The sequence below is a fragment of the Aspergillus tubingensis genome, assembly GCF_013340325.1.
Source record: "Aspergillus tubingensis WU-2223L DNA, scaffold_8, whole genome shotgun sequence".
NCBI classification, from domain to species: Eukaryota; Fungi; Ascomycota; class Eurotiomycetes; order Eurotiales; family Aspergillaceae; genus Aspergillus; species Aspergillus tubingensis.
Window position 1 is genome coordinate 1,514,556 of NW_023336282.1, and position 15,649 is coordinate 1,530,204.

General features: G+C 46.7%; 5 protein-coding genes across 5 annotated transcripts; 2 read left to right on the forward strand and 3 right to left on the reverse strand.

Moving 5' to 3' along the window:
- Positions 1 to 257: 257 nt before the first annotated feature.
- On the forward strand, positions 258 to 1,446 carry AtWU_06862 (uncharacterized protein; the record flags this gene model as incomplete). Its single annotated transcript, XM_035501971.1, has 2 exons — positions 258 to 847; positions 945 to 1,446. 2 exons carry the CDS (start codon positions 258 to 260, stop codon positions 1,444 to 1,446), a joined length of 1,092 nt encoding a protein of 363 aa, XP_035357864.1.
- Positions 1,447 to 1,580: 134 nt separating this feature from the next.
- AtWU_06863 (LysM peptidoglycan-binding domain-containing protein) lies at positions 1,581 to 2,825 on the reverse strand (the record flags this gene model as incomplete). The annotated part of the gene is made up of 5 exons (XM_035501972.1): positions 1,581 to 1,731; positions 1,812 to 1,903; positions 1,963 to 2,123; positions 2,255 to 2,301; positions 2,794 to 2,825. The coding sequence occupies 5 exons, from the start codon at positions 2,823 to 2,825 to the stop codon at positions 1,581 to 1,583; spliced, it is 483 nt and encodes a 160-aa protein (XP_035357865.1).
- A 1,365-nt stretch (positions 2,826 to 4,190) lies between these two features.
- AtWU_06864 (ATP-binding protein) lies at positions 4,191 to 6,097 on the reverse strand (the record flags this gene model as incomplete). Its single annotated transcript, XM_035501973.1, has 3 exons — positions 4,191 to 4,496; positions 4,553 to 6,018; positions 6,079 to 6,097. 3 exons carry the CDS (start codon positions 6,095 to 6,097, stop codon positions 4,191 to 4,193), a joined length of 1,791 nt encoding a protein of 596 aa, XP_035357866.1.
- Positions 6,098 to 8,874: 2,777 nt separating this feature from the next.
- AtWU_06865 (ankyrin repeat-containing domain protein) lies at positions 8,875 to 13,236 on the forward strand (the record flags this gene model as incomplete). The annotated part of the gene is made up of 3 exons (XM_035501974.1): positions 8,875 to 9,290; positions 9,334 to 11,180; positions 11,261 to 13,236. The coding sequence occupies 3 exons, from the start codon at positions 8,875 to 8,877 to the stop codon at positions 13,234 to 13,236; spliced, it is 4,239 nt and encodes a 1,412-aa protein (XP_035357867.1).
- Positions 13,237 to 13,810: 574 nt separating this feature from the next.
- Positions 13,811 to 15,341, reverse strand: AtWU_06866 (putative LysM domain protein; the record flags this gene model as incomplete). Its single annotated transcript, XM_035501975.1, has 5 exons — positions 13,811 to 14,274; positions 14,334 to 14,489; positions 14,543 to 14,712; positions 14,766 to 15,073; positions 15,126 to 15,341. 5 exons carry the CDS (start codon positions 15,339 to 15,341, stop codon positions 13,811 to 13,813), a joined length of 1,314 nt encoding a protein of 437 aa, XP_035357868.1.
- Positions 15,342 to 15,649: the final 308 nt, after the last annotated feature.

A 15,649-nucleotide genomic window follows, 5' to 3' on the forward strand; every position in this document is an offset into this window, starting at 1 on the left:
TTTTTATAATGAAACTGTTTTCGCCGTTCCGTAGATCGAACATCTAGGGCTGCTTATCACAGTACGGAAAGTTCCCCGCACCTGTATTTATATAATTTTGAAGTTATGAGCTAACCAACCAAACAAGCCTTACTAGCCTTAGCCCCCCGTCCCCCTCCCTATCTCAAACCATCCTTTTCCCTCAACACTTTGTATATCTAACATATAACTCCATCTGTCCCCGTTTCACCCCAATACCACAAGAAGAAAGAAGGAGGATGCCCCCCAATATATTCTCCAAGCTTCTCCGTCCCCGCAAAAAGGACGCAGACCCAGCTCCCAACCATCCACCCCGCCGCACCTCCCCGGAAGCCCCCGGAATCCTTGACACCAGCTGCACCATTATTACCCAAAACCAAAAGCAAAGACGGTATAAACTTCCTATCCCGGACCCCGAGCACCGCCAGCGCCAACTCCAAACCCTTGCCACATCATCTGCCAGACCTCATAACCCACAGTCTCAAAGCGCATTTTTTTCCAAGCTACCACTTGAGGTCCGTAATATTATTTACAGGGAGCTATTTGGTGGGAGGAGAGTGCACATTGATTATCTCTGGAAGAGACCGTCTGCTGTTGTCGCGCGGCCGCCGACGGGAAAAGACAAGGGGGAGAAGACCGATGCTCATTGGCAATGGTGGCATCGGGTCTGCGCGGTCAGCGATGAGTGGGTGGATGATCGATTCGAGGAGCGATGTGTGGATGCGCTCGATGAGCGGGACGAGACGCTGGCTTGGGGCTGGGAGAAAGCAGCACCCCCGGGAACCAAGTTGCAAGGCGTGGCGGCGATGCTGACGGTTTGTCGGATGGGGTGTGTGTGGCTTTTTTTCTTCCTTTTTTTTTACCCATTATTTCCTATTCCCTTTGGTAATCCTGTATGAGGCCCTCTCTAACCATAGACAAAAAAGATACACTGAATCCCTGCCCATCCTCTACACCACAAATACCTTCGTCACAGGCCCCAGCATGGACACCCCCTTCATCATCCGGCGCCTTCTTGCGCCCCCCTACACAGCCCTCATCACCGGCATGGACATCGCAATCACAATGGCCATGCCCTACACTGCGCCTCCGGATCTTCCTAGAAACTGGACGACGGTTTATCCCGCGTTCTTCGATCTGCTGCAGCATTCGTTTTCCGGTTTGCGTCGCCTGCATTTGACTATTTACCTTAACCCATGGGAAAAGAGCAAGAAGCCTGTTACTGAGGAGTCGCTAGAGGGGTTCTTAGCGCCATGGAAAGAACTTGAGGCAAGTCGTGAGTGGACAGAGTTATGTTTTTTTGTGCCGGGGGATTGGTTTGAGCTTCTGAGGGGGAGGTTTGAGACGCAGCTGGAGAGGCAGACTGAGAGGAGGTGGGCGTTGAAGAGGACGAGCGTTAGGCCGCTGGTGGTGGGAAGTTGTTTCTAGGTTTTAGGTGGGAGTGTATTGTTTTGCTCGTTTATTGATGTACAGATAATAGATGAATGAGTGAGAGAAATTTAGATCAATTCAAATGGTAGACTGTGTAGAAGGTCTACCTGTTTGCTTCCCCCCTCCCTTTTTTAAGCTGTCGCCGTCGCCGTCCCCGTCGCAGACACAGGCGTTCCACTGTTGATTGTGGTGATGGGCCCAGTGGTTCCAATGCACACGTACGTCGAAGCCTCAAGGCCAGCGCAGTCTGTCCCCAATGCGGGATTCCATGAGTAGAAGTCGCTACCAAAACAAGAGACAAAAGTCATTAGCTCTGTGAAAACCCACCATACAATCCCAACCAAAAAGATCAGGTAACATACCTAAGCTGAACCCCCGCCTCACGTGCAAGATCATAGCAATCATCGATGCTCTGCACATCATAAATTCGGAGACACCCGGATACCATCCCTGTCTAGAGGTCACATCCCATCACGTTAGTACATTGCAAAACTATGAGCCGGGAAATCATACTTGCGTAGGCGTAGGCGTCACAGGAACCGGATCCCCCGAGGTGATCGTCGTCGCGTATCCCGAGGTCCCAACACACACAAAGACGATGACCTGCAGCCCCGAACAATCAGACCCGGTGGCCGGGTTCCAGACGTACAATTCGGAGAGGGCGACACCGGCGTCTAGGGCAATGTCTTAGCAGTCATTGTTTGCTTGGACTTCGTAGAAGCGGATGCAGCAGGTTGTCATGCCGGTCTGGTTTGTTAGTGTTGATTTTCTCTAGAAAGATGGATGTCTGGGTGATGGGACATACCTGGATAGGCGAGGGTGTTGCTCCAGCGGTTGTGGTCGTGGTTGCACCTGTACTTGTACTGGTCATGCTGTTGATGCTCGTAGAAGAGGAGATAGTGGTTGTGTCATTACTGGACACTCCCACGCAGATATACGTATTCACCGCGAGTCCCGTGCAATTTGATCCCAAAGATGGGTTCCAGTCTACGAGATCGGAGGTGGAGGTCCCGTTGGCGGTTGCGATCGTTGTACAGTTGCCACCCCTTTCGTTTACTTAGCGGCGAACTCACGAATTAGTACTATTAGTACCAGTATAAATCAGTACTTTCTTGTTTAAATTAGTTATCTAATATATACCAGGCTCGTCCAGACAGTGATAAACTATATTAAAATAGCAGCAGTAATAATAAAGCTCATAGCCTCCGGCAGGTAACACATGCACTGGACCTTACTATGGACATATATCTTAAATACCTTAAATCTAGAGTATTTCATAGTTGATTCCTTACCTAGTCAACAGGGCTTTTACCATGACAAGTAGATCCTATCACATGAGCCTACCTCTTTCTTCCGCAGGCGGACGGGGTCTTCATGATTGCTGGATATTTCTTCTCCAATCATGCACAAAGAGAGACCATGAATACCCTTCTAATCTTCTGATTGGTCTAGTACCCTGACACATCAGCTATTAAGTTTATATATTTCCTACGCTGTTGAAATTTTATTTTCATGGAGCCAAATAACATCAGTACTTGAGCTAGCCGGCAGGAGACAGCAACTGAAACCCCCAAAGACAGCCGGCGGAGTGAGTCACTGCTGCTAAGTAACATAGAAGAAGCTGGACTTGCTTCTATTCCTTCTCATATAGGTCAAAGATAGATAATATGGAGTATTACATTAGGCATAGCCTGGTAAGTTGAACGGTGGCATTGGGTGTTAGGGACGTGGATAGGTAGTGGTTCCCAGGGTAATGCCTTGGTGTGTTTATTGTAATTTGTCGATATATGTAGATCTACTACTGCCGGTCTACTGTAGAAGATTGTCTCTGTACCGCATTCTGTTGAAGTGGGAATTAATGAATGGTTATAGGAAAACAGAGCTTTAGATACTCATAATCCCCACATATAACTACATATGCACATCATCCGGAATACTTTCAATGATACTTGGAAGCACACCTATGTCGTTTGCAACAGGAAGTGAACCAGGATTTTCCTACATTCCTATTAATGGTACCATGGCATGAGCGACTGTCGAAGAAGACTGACTAACAAGCCACCAGCACTGCTTAAGGAACTGCGTCCTGCAGTCACTGTTGCATATTTCTGTTTCCGATCCGACGACACCTGGATTTCTCCAGCCAGAGCATCACATTTATCTAATCCTATAGTGTAATTCTTTATTATTCCTCTTCTAGTAAAATATGATTATAGAATTCACAGCTAGTACTTATACATAAACTCCTCTGATATCTCCATATATTACTTAAACTAAGAAGTGAATTTATCTCAAGAACGACACAGATAATTTCAGGAATATTTCCATAAATTCTATAATATCTAAGAAGCTTTAGATAGTCCTATATATTTAAGTCTCCGAGCAATTAGTATGAAAATGCAGGATTAGATGTCTAGTCTGGTGATTTAACTAAAATTCAACGGAAGATTTAGGTGTGCAAGCTTGGGGATTGTTATTTAGTTCATCACCTAAACATATATTATTGCGAAGTACGTAGCAAGCTTTCGTAAAGTGAGCTCTTGAGGAAATACATGCGCAAGCTGCGTGCCATCAGTTGCACTGTCTCCCGAAGAAAACCAAAGGAAAATAAGTGAAAACGAAAAAAAACAAAGAAGAATAGAATTTCAAAATTGTCGCACTACAGTATGTGAGAGACTTAGAGCTGCAAGTTCGAAATATCACAACGAAAGAAAGCAGATACTCAATTGACCATGGTGGTGCTAAACGGATCTCAAACTCAGGATCGTTTGAACATCTTCATAGCCGACGCTGGTGTTTTCCTCTTGGGCAAGCAGATGGGCGGTTCGGAGCACATTCTTGATCTGTCGGCCATTCAACTCCAACTTCGCAATTTCGTCAAGCTGTTCGTTGGAGAATTTTTCCACGTTTGGAGCAGCCAGGAACTGCATCCAAATCTGACGTCTCGTTTTCTCAGTAAGTTCCGGGTAGCAAATCGACACGTGAATTCGGGATTCAAATGCCGGGTCCATGTTTTCGGCACGGTTACTGGTAAGAAATAGAATCCCCTGGAGACTGTGAGATACTGTGCGAGCAGGAGAGCGAGGGGACTTTCATATCTTACCTCATAGTATTCCAAAACCCTCAGGAATATGGAAACTAACTCATTTCTCGCGAGATCAGTTGAATTGCGGGCCTCCATAAAAACATCTGCCTCGTCAAGAAGAAGGACAGCTCCCCATTTGGGAACAATAGAGAGAACGTCCTTCAATCTTTCTTCAACTCTTGAAGGACTTGTACCAAGGTCTGCCGCACTCAAAACGTATAAAGGTACTTTCATGACCTCTGCAACACCCTCAGCCGTCAAAGTTTTGCCCACTCCGGGCGGACCACGGAGAAGCATAATAACGCCACGTCCTTTGCCCTGGACGACATCATCAAAAACTTCAAGGCCATTCGACTTCGACTTGGCAACGGCAAGGATGAGTTTCTTCAAATGTTGCTGATTGTCTGGCAGGACTAAGGATTGAAACGCTTGCGCGTTCCAGGTAATGTCTGTGACATTGTCGACAAAGAACTCGAGCCATTTCTTGTCTTTGAGAGCATAACCACGCAACATTGGTGTGGCTATCATCCTTTGAACCTCGGAAAGCTCTGCCGCGATGGTATTTGACAAATGAAATTCTTCGTGGGGATTAAACGTGATATATGCCGCCGTGTCAATTACGATGCGACTTGTGATGTTGAGTTTTACCTCACGACCGAAAAGGTATCCCTTGCCGACTCCATCATATTGCTTGTAATGGTATCCTCTCAGGCTCTCCCAGAGGCTTCCACGCAATAATAATTCTTTCTCAATCGCATCCCTGTTTTCGTGATATGCCAGGGGTGCTACAGACAAATCCGTGATAGGGCATGTTCCTTCGAATGCCTCCAGTTGGAACTCATATGTTGAAAACCCAAATTTGTCACCATCAAAGTCGATGTACTTTCCGTTCAGTTCAAACGTACCGCTTTGAGAATTTATATCACCTGTTCCACAAATGAAAGCACGGGGTCGATTATCCAAGACACTAAAAACGATGTCACCTGGCTGGAAAAGGGTCCAAAGCAAGGCGTGAGTCACGACACCGTTTGAGATAAGATCGGACTTCCTGGAGATAGTATCATGTAGTTCGCTTTCTAGAAGCCCATACAGCAGGTCGACATGTGCCTTGGTCGTCGAATCTTGTTCACTCTCTCGAGCGGCTGTGAATTTTTCCCAGCGATGAACGAAAGGTTTGAATGGCTTGCTGAACTCGATTCGGTCCAGGCTCATCGTAAGTCCTGGATATCCCGCCATTACAGGAGTGAGCAACTTCTTGAGCGGTTCACTTTGCAGTACAATTGAATGAATTGTAAGACTCTTGCGACCATCGTAACATTTGATGTTTCTCACAATGATCGCGTAAGAGCTTGATTCAGCGCCCTCGGCAGGTTCGACCAGATTTTCAGGGAGTTCTTTAGTCCACGATGCGCGACCCCTATTATCCGGCTTTGTTTGATAGAGGTTAAATATATCGCAAAGAGAGCCTGGAGAGACGTTTTGGACTGAAGAGAATATACTCAGTGAGCCTCATTTTGCATAAACTTCAATAAAACCTGACTTACTCGTTGAGCTACTCGGCATTTTGAAGTTCATAGGAAGGTTTGATTCAAGGAATGACAAATGAGGAGGATGCCATGCAATATTGGTGTATCTGCCGGAGGTGACTTATATGCAGTATATTATGAAGTGCTCTAATGAAAAGTATTTTGAGCCTCATTCTTTTTGCTACCCATTTTGTCCCTTTGGAGCCCGACAGGATGGACTGATGTGACATGCGCCAGTCTTCGGGGTTTGTTTGGACTGCAATCACAAGCAACAAGAGAGCCTCATTGCGCCTTCGGAATGTCGACATTGATCGTGCGCTGTCCCAAACCCCTTCACCTACCCCGCGAATTTAGGCAGCAGGGCTTTAGTGGTGGAAGCCTGGCAAATTGTCTTACATACAGCCTTGTCCGCCCGGATGTGAGTCTGCCTTGGCAGCATGCATAAGCGTGCTCTACGCCAATCATCCTAGTGTCCGACGGCCGACCACCACTGAGGCCTTGATTTACAAGCATCTTTGCTGTCGCCGCAAACATTCCAATGTGGTCTGAACGCAGGTAGTTTATGTTGGGACAGTAATCTTTCCGTCGCTAGTCTGACTAGGCGCGATATATCGTTTTTGGTCTAGCGGTTAGCGTTCCGACAGTTTATTTACTAAAGAGTCTACATTGTGTATTGATGCCTGAAGGTAGTGACGCGGACCACTTACCATAGAATGAGGGTCTCGCCCAACTAATATATGTGTATATAGTATATTATGTATATATTCCTTAATGACTACAAATGTCATCCACTAATATCCTTTCCCCAAGCTCCTTGCTGAATGCATAAAAAGCTACATTTATACTTTGTTTGCTCATTTTCCAAAATTATGGAAGCTCACCAAATGTCTCCCTATGCCGACGATGAATATACGGTTGGATGGAGTTGCGCTCGTCCGATCGAGCTGGAAGAAGGTGTAGAATCCGAAGTGATCGTCTTCTCGACGGAAGAACTGGTTTAGTTCGTGCTGGATCTTGTACCCAGAAATATAAGATTACGGATTCGGGGTTATTCAATCCTCAATCGGTGACCTAGACGGGGTGGGTGGGTGCCTTGGGATAGATTGCAGTGGCCTGGGATGCGGATGGGGTGGGTTGTTATTAGTAGAGCGGGGGGAGCAGGGGGTAAGATCGGTTGTGGTTGGTGGTCGAAAACTGCCATAGCTCTCGATGGCTTCTAGAATCCCGTTCACAACACGCGAAGACCCCTGGGCGTGTATATTTTCCACTCCACGCTTGAAGATTATCGCGACCCTGGGCCTAGTGGAGGGGTTAAGAAGATACCGGTACGTTTTCGAAATCTCTTTGACTGGGGATTATAGAGGACAAGGCTGGGAAGATATTGTCGAGGTTTCGTCTCGGTTGGAGAGGTTCTTCCACACCCGGTCATCATTACTGTCTAGAACGAAAGGTTTTTCATGTACAGTGTTTGCCTAAGCTGTTTCGACAACAAGCGGCAGGCTTTCCAGATGTATTATAGATAGACATGTAATCACTCTGGAAAGATCTGGGAATATATATCTTGTTATACAAGGTTGGGCCTGAGAAGTTAGAGCTTCTTTTTTCTAAAGAATATTCATTAGAAAAATGGCAAAATGAGTTATAATAGGTACTGGAATAATATGAAATAGGAAATAAGATTGAAATAACATTTGGTCAATAATATAATAACGATGAATAGTAAGAAAACATAGGTTAACAGAACAAGAAGTAATATAAAAGTAATCTTACTAGTCTTAAATAAGACTGTGTGAATTGGGTAGTCTTACACGGTAGACTGATACTATCTATCTAACATGGTTACTTATTCGAATATTTACTAACATCAATCTATGCATAAGATTTACTATCTTTTGAACTAAATTATAAAGATAGACTGATAAATAAGTAGCTGAAGACTGCGAGCATGCAGTGTATGCAGTATGCTAGTTGTTGTTGTGTCTCCATACTGTTAGTTATAAAGCTCGCTTTTTTGGGAGGATTGGTCTTTTATCCGCGGCTACTTTGCTCCGATGTTCACATTTCGGTCAGGATTCGATAATCGCTGCTCAACTGATTGTTCCCGGAGCTTCCATCTATAGGCACAGAACTTGCAGTGGGAGAAATATCCCTCATTACGGGCAACTATGGCTAAGAATTACTCCCTAGATCCCTGCCAGTGTACGTCAACGGCCAGGTGACCGCCTGCAGTTTCTCAGGAAATCACAACCGAATCAACCAATAATACTACAGGGATAACACATATCTCACGCGTAGCCTTGTCTACCCTTTTGGTGTTACTTTTTCTTCATATTACATGAGCTGCAACGAGGCTTATCTTTGTTTCGAGGCCCCCCAAAGCAATGCAAGATGTTATTTGGTGGCGGTTCACAGCAGAGCCCTTCTTTACTTCATCCGGCTTAGACATGTTGAAGTACATGTAAGACTTTAGCAAGTGAAATTATCGATGACTTGGAAGCTAGCCTTGAATGCTAACCCAGTCCATGTTTCCAAATTATCCCGCTTTTTGCAAGGCTGCGATCTTAGTAGGTAGCAGCACTAGCGTCGCTTTGCCCCAAAAAACCCAATATACTTGATAGTGAACCACACCGCAAGAAATTGGGGTTTGCGGCTGAAGCCTTGTTCTTTTAGTGAAGAAGTTTTCCTGGGGCTTGCTACATAAGCCCGCAAACTTCGTTTCTACCCCCAAAGTCTTTGAACACGCCTATGCGCCCTGCTTGCTATACCTTAATGCAACAATCTGGTTCTATCCTTATTACTGCTCCCTCACAGATCATGGCCAATGAAGATCAGTCCCCTTATTCGAACGAAGAGTATACTGTGGGATGGATATGTGCGCTGCCAGTGGAGTTCGCCGCGGCGAAAGAAATGCTTGACGAGGAGCACGGCAATCCGCAAATGCCACCATCCAAAGCTGACTGTAACTCGTACTTGCTGGGGTCTATCGGTAAATTCAAAGTTGTTGTTGCTTGGCTGCCCCTTGACCAACTGGGTGCCGCCTCTGATGCTATCTGTGCAAAAGAAATGCTTTTCACTTTCCCAAAGATCCGTGGACTTCTTGTTGGCATTGGAGCCGGCATTCCAGGCGTCGGCGACAGTCCTGATATTCATTTGGGTGATGTCGTGGTCAGCTCCAGTAAGGAAAGTGGAGGTGTCGTTGTCTATGATTTCGGGAGACAACTCGCGGATGGGTCAGCTAAATGGGATTGGAATTCTTAGGTTCTTACTTGCTAGACTGCACATGGATGATCTGATGCCTCTAATTACCAAAGCAAGCCTCAGGAGGGCTTTAAATAATTTGCCACAGGGTGCCAATAAATTGACGGTGACCTATGATCGGACTATTGCCAAGATTGAAGCTGATCGGGGGGTCGGGGACCGATACGAGTTGGTCATAGAAATCCTCTCATGGTTAACCTACAGTAAAAGAGCACTATATGCTAAAGAACTTCAACATGCACTCGCCTCGAGACCAGAGCACTTTAACTTGGATGAAGACTTTCTACCGCATCTCAAAACACTTGGGTCATTGTGTGCTGGATTGGTAGAGTATGATGTATATACCGGTATCATTCGCTTGGTTCATTACACCACAAAGCAGTACCTGGTTGGACATCCCATACTTCAGGAAGCAGAAATGAAAATTGCGAAGGCATGTATAACATATCTTCCTTTCGGTTGTTTCTCCTCTGGACGCTCTTCTGGACCAGAGCAATACACGCTTCGACAAAAACAATACCCCCTTCATCATTATTCTGCTCAAAATTGGGCAACTCACGCATCAGCCGCCTTGGATAGCTCTAGCTCTGAAGACACATTAAAATTCTTTTCTCAGTTCTTAGAGAAGGAATACAATGTGTATGCAGCTGGTCAGGCAATGCTGGCGCATTCCGTTCATGGTGACGAGGAGCCGCAGTTTGCAAACTGGTTGGATTTCATTCCACGCCGGCTGACCAAGATTCATCTTGTTGCGTACGGTGGCCTAGCTCCAATGATAGCTAAGTATATCAGATCAGGCAACGATATAAATGCCAGAGACTCTGATGGCATGACACCACTTGCATACGCTGCTAAATATGGTCACCTTGAAGTCGTGAAACTTCTTTTGGATTCCCGTTCAAGCTTTCCAGGTCCTGCAGACCAGTATGGCGAAACACCACTATTGATCGCAGCCTTTCGAGGCCACGGGGAAATAGCTCGGCTTCTGATTCAGCATGGTGCCAACCCACATGCCAAAGATGACTCGGGGTGTTCGGCACTTTGTGGTGCAGCGGAGACTGGAGACATCGAGTTAATGCAATTTTCGATTGACCTGGGAGTAAGGATTGACAATCTCTGCTCATGCGATAACGATAGCCAGACTTCTCTCGCGCATGCATTCAGGTCTGGAAAGATTGAGGCAGTACAATTTCTATTATCGCAAGGCGCTGATCCCGACGTGCAAGATGAAATGGGAGACACACTTCTTTGCGACGCAGCGGTATCTGGCGACGAAGACATAGTCAATGAGTTACTTCGAAGAGGCGTTCGAGTCAATATCACGGGTAGTTCAGGTTTTACGCCTCTCCACTATGCTGCCAAGGGAGGTTCTGTCAATATAGTCAGGGCGCTCATAAATGCTGGTGCGTATTTGAATGCTCAAGATAGCGGTCTAAATAGCCCGCTGGCGTATGCGATCATGCATGACTTCAACGAAGCTGCACTGCATCTACTCAGATGTGGTGCAGATCCGAATCTTAAAGATAGAAATGCAGAGGTCGCTCTCTTCCATGCCACCAGGAAATGCAATGTACAGATGGTCGTTGCATTATTGGAGCATGGGGCGGACCCGAATCCTTTGAATAAAGAACACCAGTCTCCTCTCTTTCTCGCAGCAGGCCGAACTGACACGGAAATTCTGAAGTGCCTTCGACGCTTCAAGGCAGACCCGAGAATCGAGAACAAGCACATGCAAAGCCCTTTGTTCCCTGCGGCAAGAAATGGAAACTGTTCAGTCATCGACGAATTGATCGACATGGGCCTGGATGTCGATAAAACAGATGATAAGGGCAACACGCCGCTCTTTTACGCTCCTGAGAGTGGTAAGGAATATGCAGTACAAGCCCTCTTGGCAAAAGGAGCAGATATTCAGCGTCGAAATAGACAGCTTTCTTCTCTGCAGCTCGATTCGGGCGGATTTCAATTGTCAAGCTCATGTTGGAAAACAACGTTGATCCAGACCCAAAAAATATCGATATGGAGATACCACTGCTATGCGCTGCAAAGGGTCTATGCCCTTATTCCCCACGACGTGAAGACTGGGACGTTGCAGAAAATAGCAGGGCTGTATCACTTCTTCTTGATGCCGATGCCGATGCTAACCCTCAGCGTTCTTTGGACAGTATAAGTTCTACCTCAGAAAATCAGGTTCTGGCGCCGTTGTTTTATGCAGTCAAAGGAGGATACTCTGACTTGATTAAGGCCTTCTTGAAGAAGGGGACACAGGTCTACCTTTCTCCAAGGCAGGTGCAGATAATCCTTGAACAGGCCATTTGCTTGGGACACCGCAATATGCTAGAGATGATGATAAAAGAGGGACCCATCACATTAAGGGAACGTGCAGATATCCCAGCACTCGTGATTGTGGCAGCAAAATCAGGAAAGAAGGATATATTGGAATACCTGATGGTGGAGCATTCAGTCTCTCCAGAAACAAAAAGCACGACGATACTATTTGCAATGTCTAACAAAGAAGTTGAGACTGCACGCTTCCTCTTACACCACGGAGTAAAGGCAACTCTGCTCACTGGCAAGGCTCAATCTGCCCTTCACCTTGCTGTGTTTTGTGGAGACCTGGGTTTGGTTAATCTACTGACAAAAGAAGGGATGAAGATTGATGTCAAAGACAAACATGGTCGCACGCCGTTGTTTTATGCGGTCCAGCGACGAGAGCTCAATATTGCACGCACTTTACTTGAAGCAGGTGCTAATCCTAACACCACCGAGGCAGGATATCTTGAGCCATTACGGTACAGGGACAAAGTCGTCTCAGTGCCGCTGAAAGATCTGGAGGCTCGGAACACTGCAAACTGCTTTGGAGATACAACGCCCCTATTCTATGCCGCCGGTGACGGGAACGATAGCATGGTAGAGTTACTACTTGATTACAAAGCTCAGGTGGATCCACAAGACCAGTTTGGTGAAAAGCCAATCTGCTGGGCAGCTGGGAAAGGATACGAGGCTATTGTGAAAATACTACTTGACAAGGGCGCAAATCCCAATCAGCCGGATAACCCTTCTCAATCCCCTATTTTTTGGGCTTTGAAACTTCACGAAGAATCTCTTTCGCAGAAGATCAGCAGGGGCAGAGGCTCGGGATCATGGCCCAATTTTGGGGTCGGAGACATGTCAGCGGTGGTAGAAGTATTGCTTCAGCGCGGTGCAGATCCCAACATCGTGGATGAGAAAGGGCGCCCACTTATATCATTATTGATAGATCGTGACGTCAATTCGAGGAACATAGTGGAGTCGCTGCTTGGAGCGGGTTGCAATCCTAACGTGAAAGATCGCTATGGTAGGACTCCATTGATGGGGGCTGTCGTGCGAGATATGCTCGAGTTTGCGAGTGCGTTGTTTGAAGATCCGAGTCTTGATCGCGAGGCAACCGATAGCTTCGGTCGCACGGCCATAAAAGAGGCTATTTCGAGGGAAAAACCGTGGTTTCTACTGCTCTTGGATCCTCAGCGGTATAGGTCTATGGTGAGGGTCAATGGAAAAGAGATCCCCAGTGATGGAAAACTGGTGATTTATCAACAAAGAGAGGGAAATAGTCTCTACGACACACCTCCTGGGACAGTAGATATCCACACGGAGCTAAGATTTGAGGACCCATGGTGCTCAGGAATCAGGGATGCGTTTATCATGATGGTGGATAATTCTGACCGCGGCGTGTGTTGCGATGTTTGTGGAGCACGCACTCCGCGCGAAGCTGCCCTAAACTGTACAATTTGCAATGATGGAGATTTCGATCTCTGTGTGGAATGCAAAAAGTGGGGAGCGGCTTGTTTCGATGACGAGCATGAATTGGTCAATAGGCAGCCTCTACAGAACAGGGGACAGTATTTTCTAATGGGTTCTAGCTTGCATGATTATGACTGACCGAAGCCATTCACAATATATTATCTCTCCACTATGATCGATTGGATTATTATATGCATCTACAACCAAAGACTGATTCTCCGGAAAAGACCTGGCAACTCAGGGAAGAATGCGCAAAGCATACACAGGCTATAAGAGGGTGACGGGATTAGGCGAAGCCTCCGGATGCATACCAAACACGCCCGGGAATCCGTGAAGAGAAGTAATAACAAAGTAGAATTGAATCACAATATTGGACTTGTGAGCTCCTGAAGCTTCTGCTACCTACACTATTTACAAACTCTCTTATCTTATATTAAATTACGGTGATAGGAAGATATTGCTTCCACTAAGATACCGGGTGATTCTTTCGTAAATTGGGGTTCTTTGAGAGCAATACCAAACAGTAGACACCACAGTACTCACCATCGTCACTAAGTACAACAGCTCAATTATATCATATTCACGGGTGGTAAAGATAACTACGTCAAACCAGGAGTCGGCACATGGGCCGCCGAAATTGGCTGCAGTTTACGCTGCTCTTGGCCGTCTATCTGCTAGGGTTCCGCCATTCCCCCGTGCACGTATAGCTCAATTAAACACCAACACAAACCCAATACTCCAACCACAGGTTCGCACAGGATGAACCCACGTACGGATTCCACGTATTAAACTGATCCGCAGTAATACCTGCGTCCTGCTCAATCGACCAACAATTGTCCCCTTCAGCTACCAAATGCCACTTCTCACAGGTATCGATCGTGTCGGGCATCGGCGCCTGCTTCTGCGTGGCAACACAGTAATAGTAACTAGGTTGCAGGTTGCTACAGTCTGATCCGACGGCGGGATTCCATTCTTCGAAGAGGGAGGTCGTCAGGTAGGTGTATTCGTTGTTGACGATAGACCAGCAGCTGTCTCCGGATTTGGCTTGGTAGTAGGTGGAACAGTCATCTACTAGGCCCGACTGGGTGGGATATGGAGCGCTGCTGGTGGGTGTGGTACTGCTAGCTGTTGATGTGGATGTGGAGGTAGATGTTGTGGTGGTTGCGGAGGTACCACCTGGAGTTAATTAGTTTGCCTTGCAGAGAGCAGGCTACCGGGGCGGGGAGTATACTCACCAGATATACCGACGCATACCCAGTAATCAGCTTCCAGGTTACTACACGTTGTTCCTACAGCTGGATTCCAGGAGTAGAAATCGCTTAGGCTGATGTCGTAATTGATAGCAATGTCAGAGCAAGTATCGCCGTGTTTAACATAGTAGTGTTTATTGCCTGCCGTGAATTAGTTGAAGTCGGGCGGCGATGATGATGGAAGGGGATTATACAGTTTGATGCGATTCCCGTCTGCTCGGGTAGGTATGACCCAGTAGTAGTAACCGCTGAAGCAGTATTGGTAGCAGGAAGTGTAGTCTGCGACGCCACAGTGGTGGACCCAGTGACACCGATACAGACGTAATAGTCTGGCTGTAGGCCGGAGCAGTCGGACTTGACGGCCCTGTGTATAGTTTTAGCTATTGAAAAAGTCTCAATCAAGTGGTACGCTCTTACGGGTTCCAGGAGTAAAACTGGTTGAGCGTAAAATTGCCGTACGAGTTGACAATTGCCCAGCAAGAATCGCCCGTTTTGACGTAATAGAATGCATCACAGCTCGAGCTCAGGCCGCTTTGAGCCGGGGAAGGGCTACTCGCACTGCTGGTTATGTTTGACGCAGATGTCGCCGTGGTAGTAGGCAGGAGCGTGGAAGATGTTGTAGACATAGTGCTGGTGAACGGGGGTGTGGTTGATATAGCTGGTGCACTAACACAGTAGCTCCAGCCTTCTTTGAGGGCACAGTTAGTGATTGAGAGAGAAGGGTTCTGTAATCCATTAGCCTTGGCCATCTTCATGATAGGAAGGAGCTCATCTTACCCAGAAAGTTAGCTGTGTAGCCGTGATTCCATAGTAGCTCTCAAGGTCCGCACAAGTATCTGTTGAGCCAATAGAATTCGCCCAGTATGTACATGCACTGGCCACATTGGGGTCAGTATTACCAGTTGGGAAGTCACCATTGTCAAATCTCTTGTTGATGGCAAAACCATGGACGGATGCGAATATGGCGAGGGTGAAAAAAGGAGTGGAAATCATTCTGTCCAAACAATTGAAGCTACTCGATTACTTGTCTTTCGTTTGTAAGAGTAGGAATGGGAACCGAATTATAGACCTAGGGGCCATGGCTAGCGGTGTTACATATATATCTCAGTCTTACTCCGATGCCGGCTTTCCGTGGCTGACAATTATCAAGATAACCTGGAAAAGTGTTTAATTGCTACATATTGCCCACCTGCATTACCTGCATTAGTTCGCTTAGTGCTACTACCTCGCTGCCTTGCTCGGCTTTCCGGCAGCTCCCGCAGAGCCGAATCTACCCCGTGGCCACCGTGTCCTTCATCTAC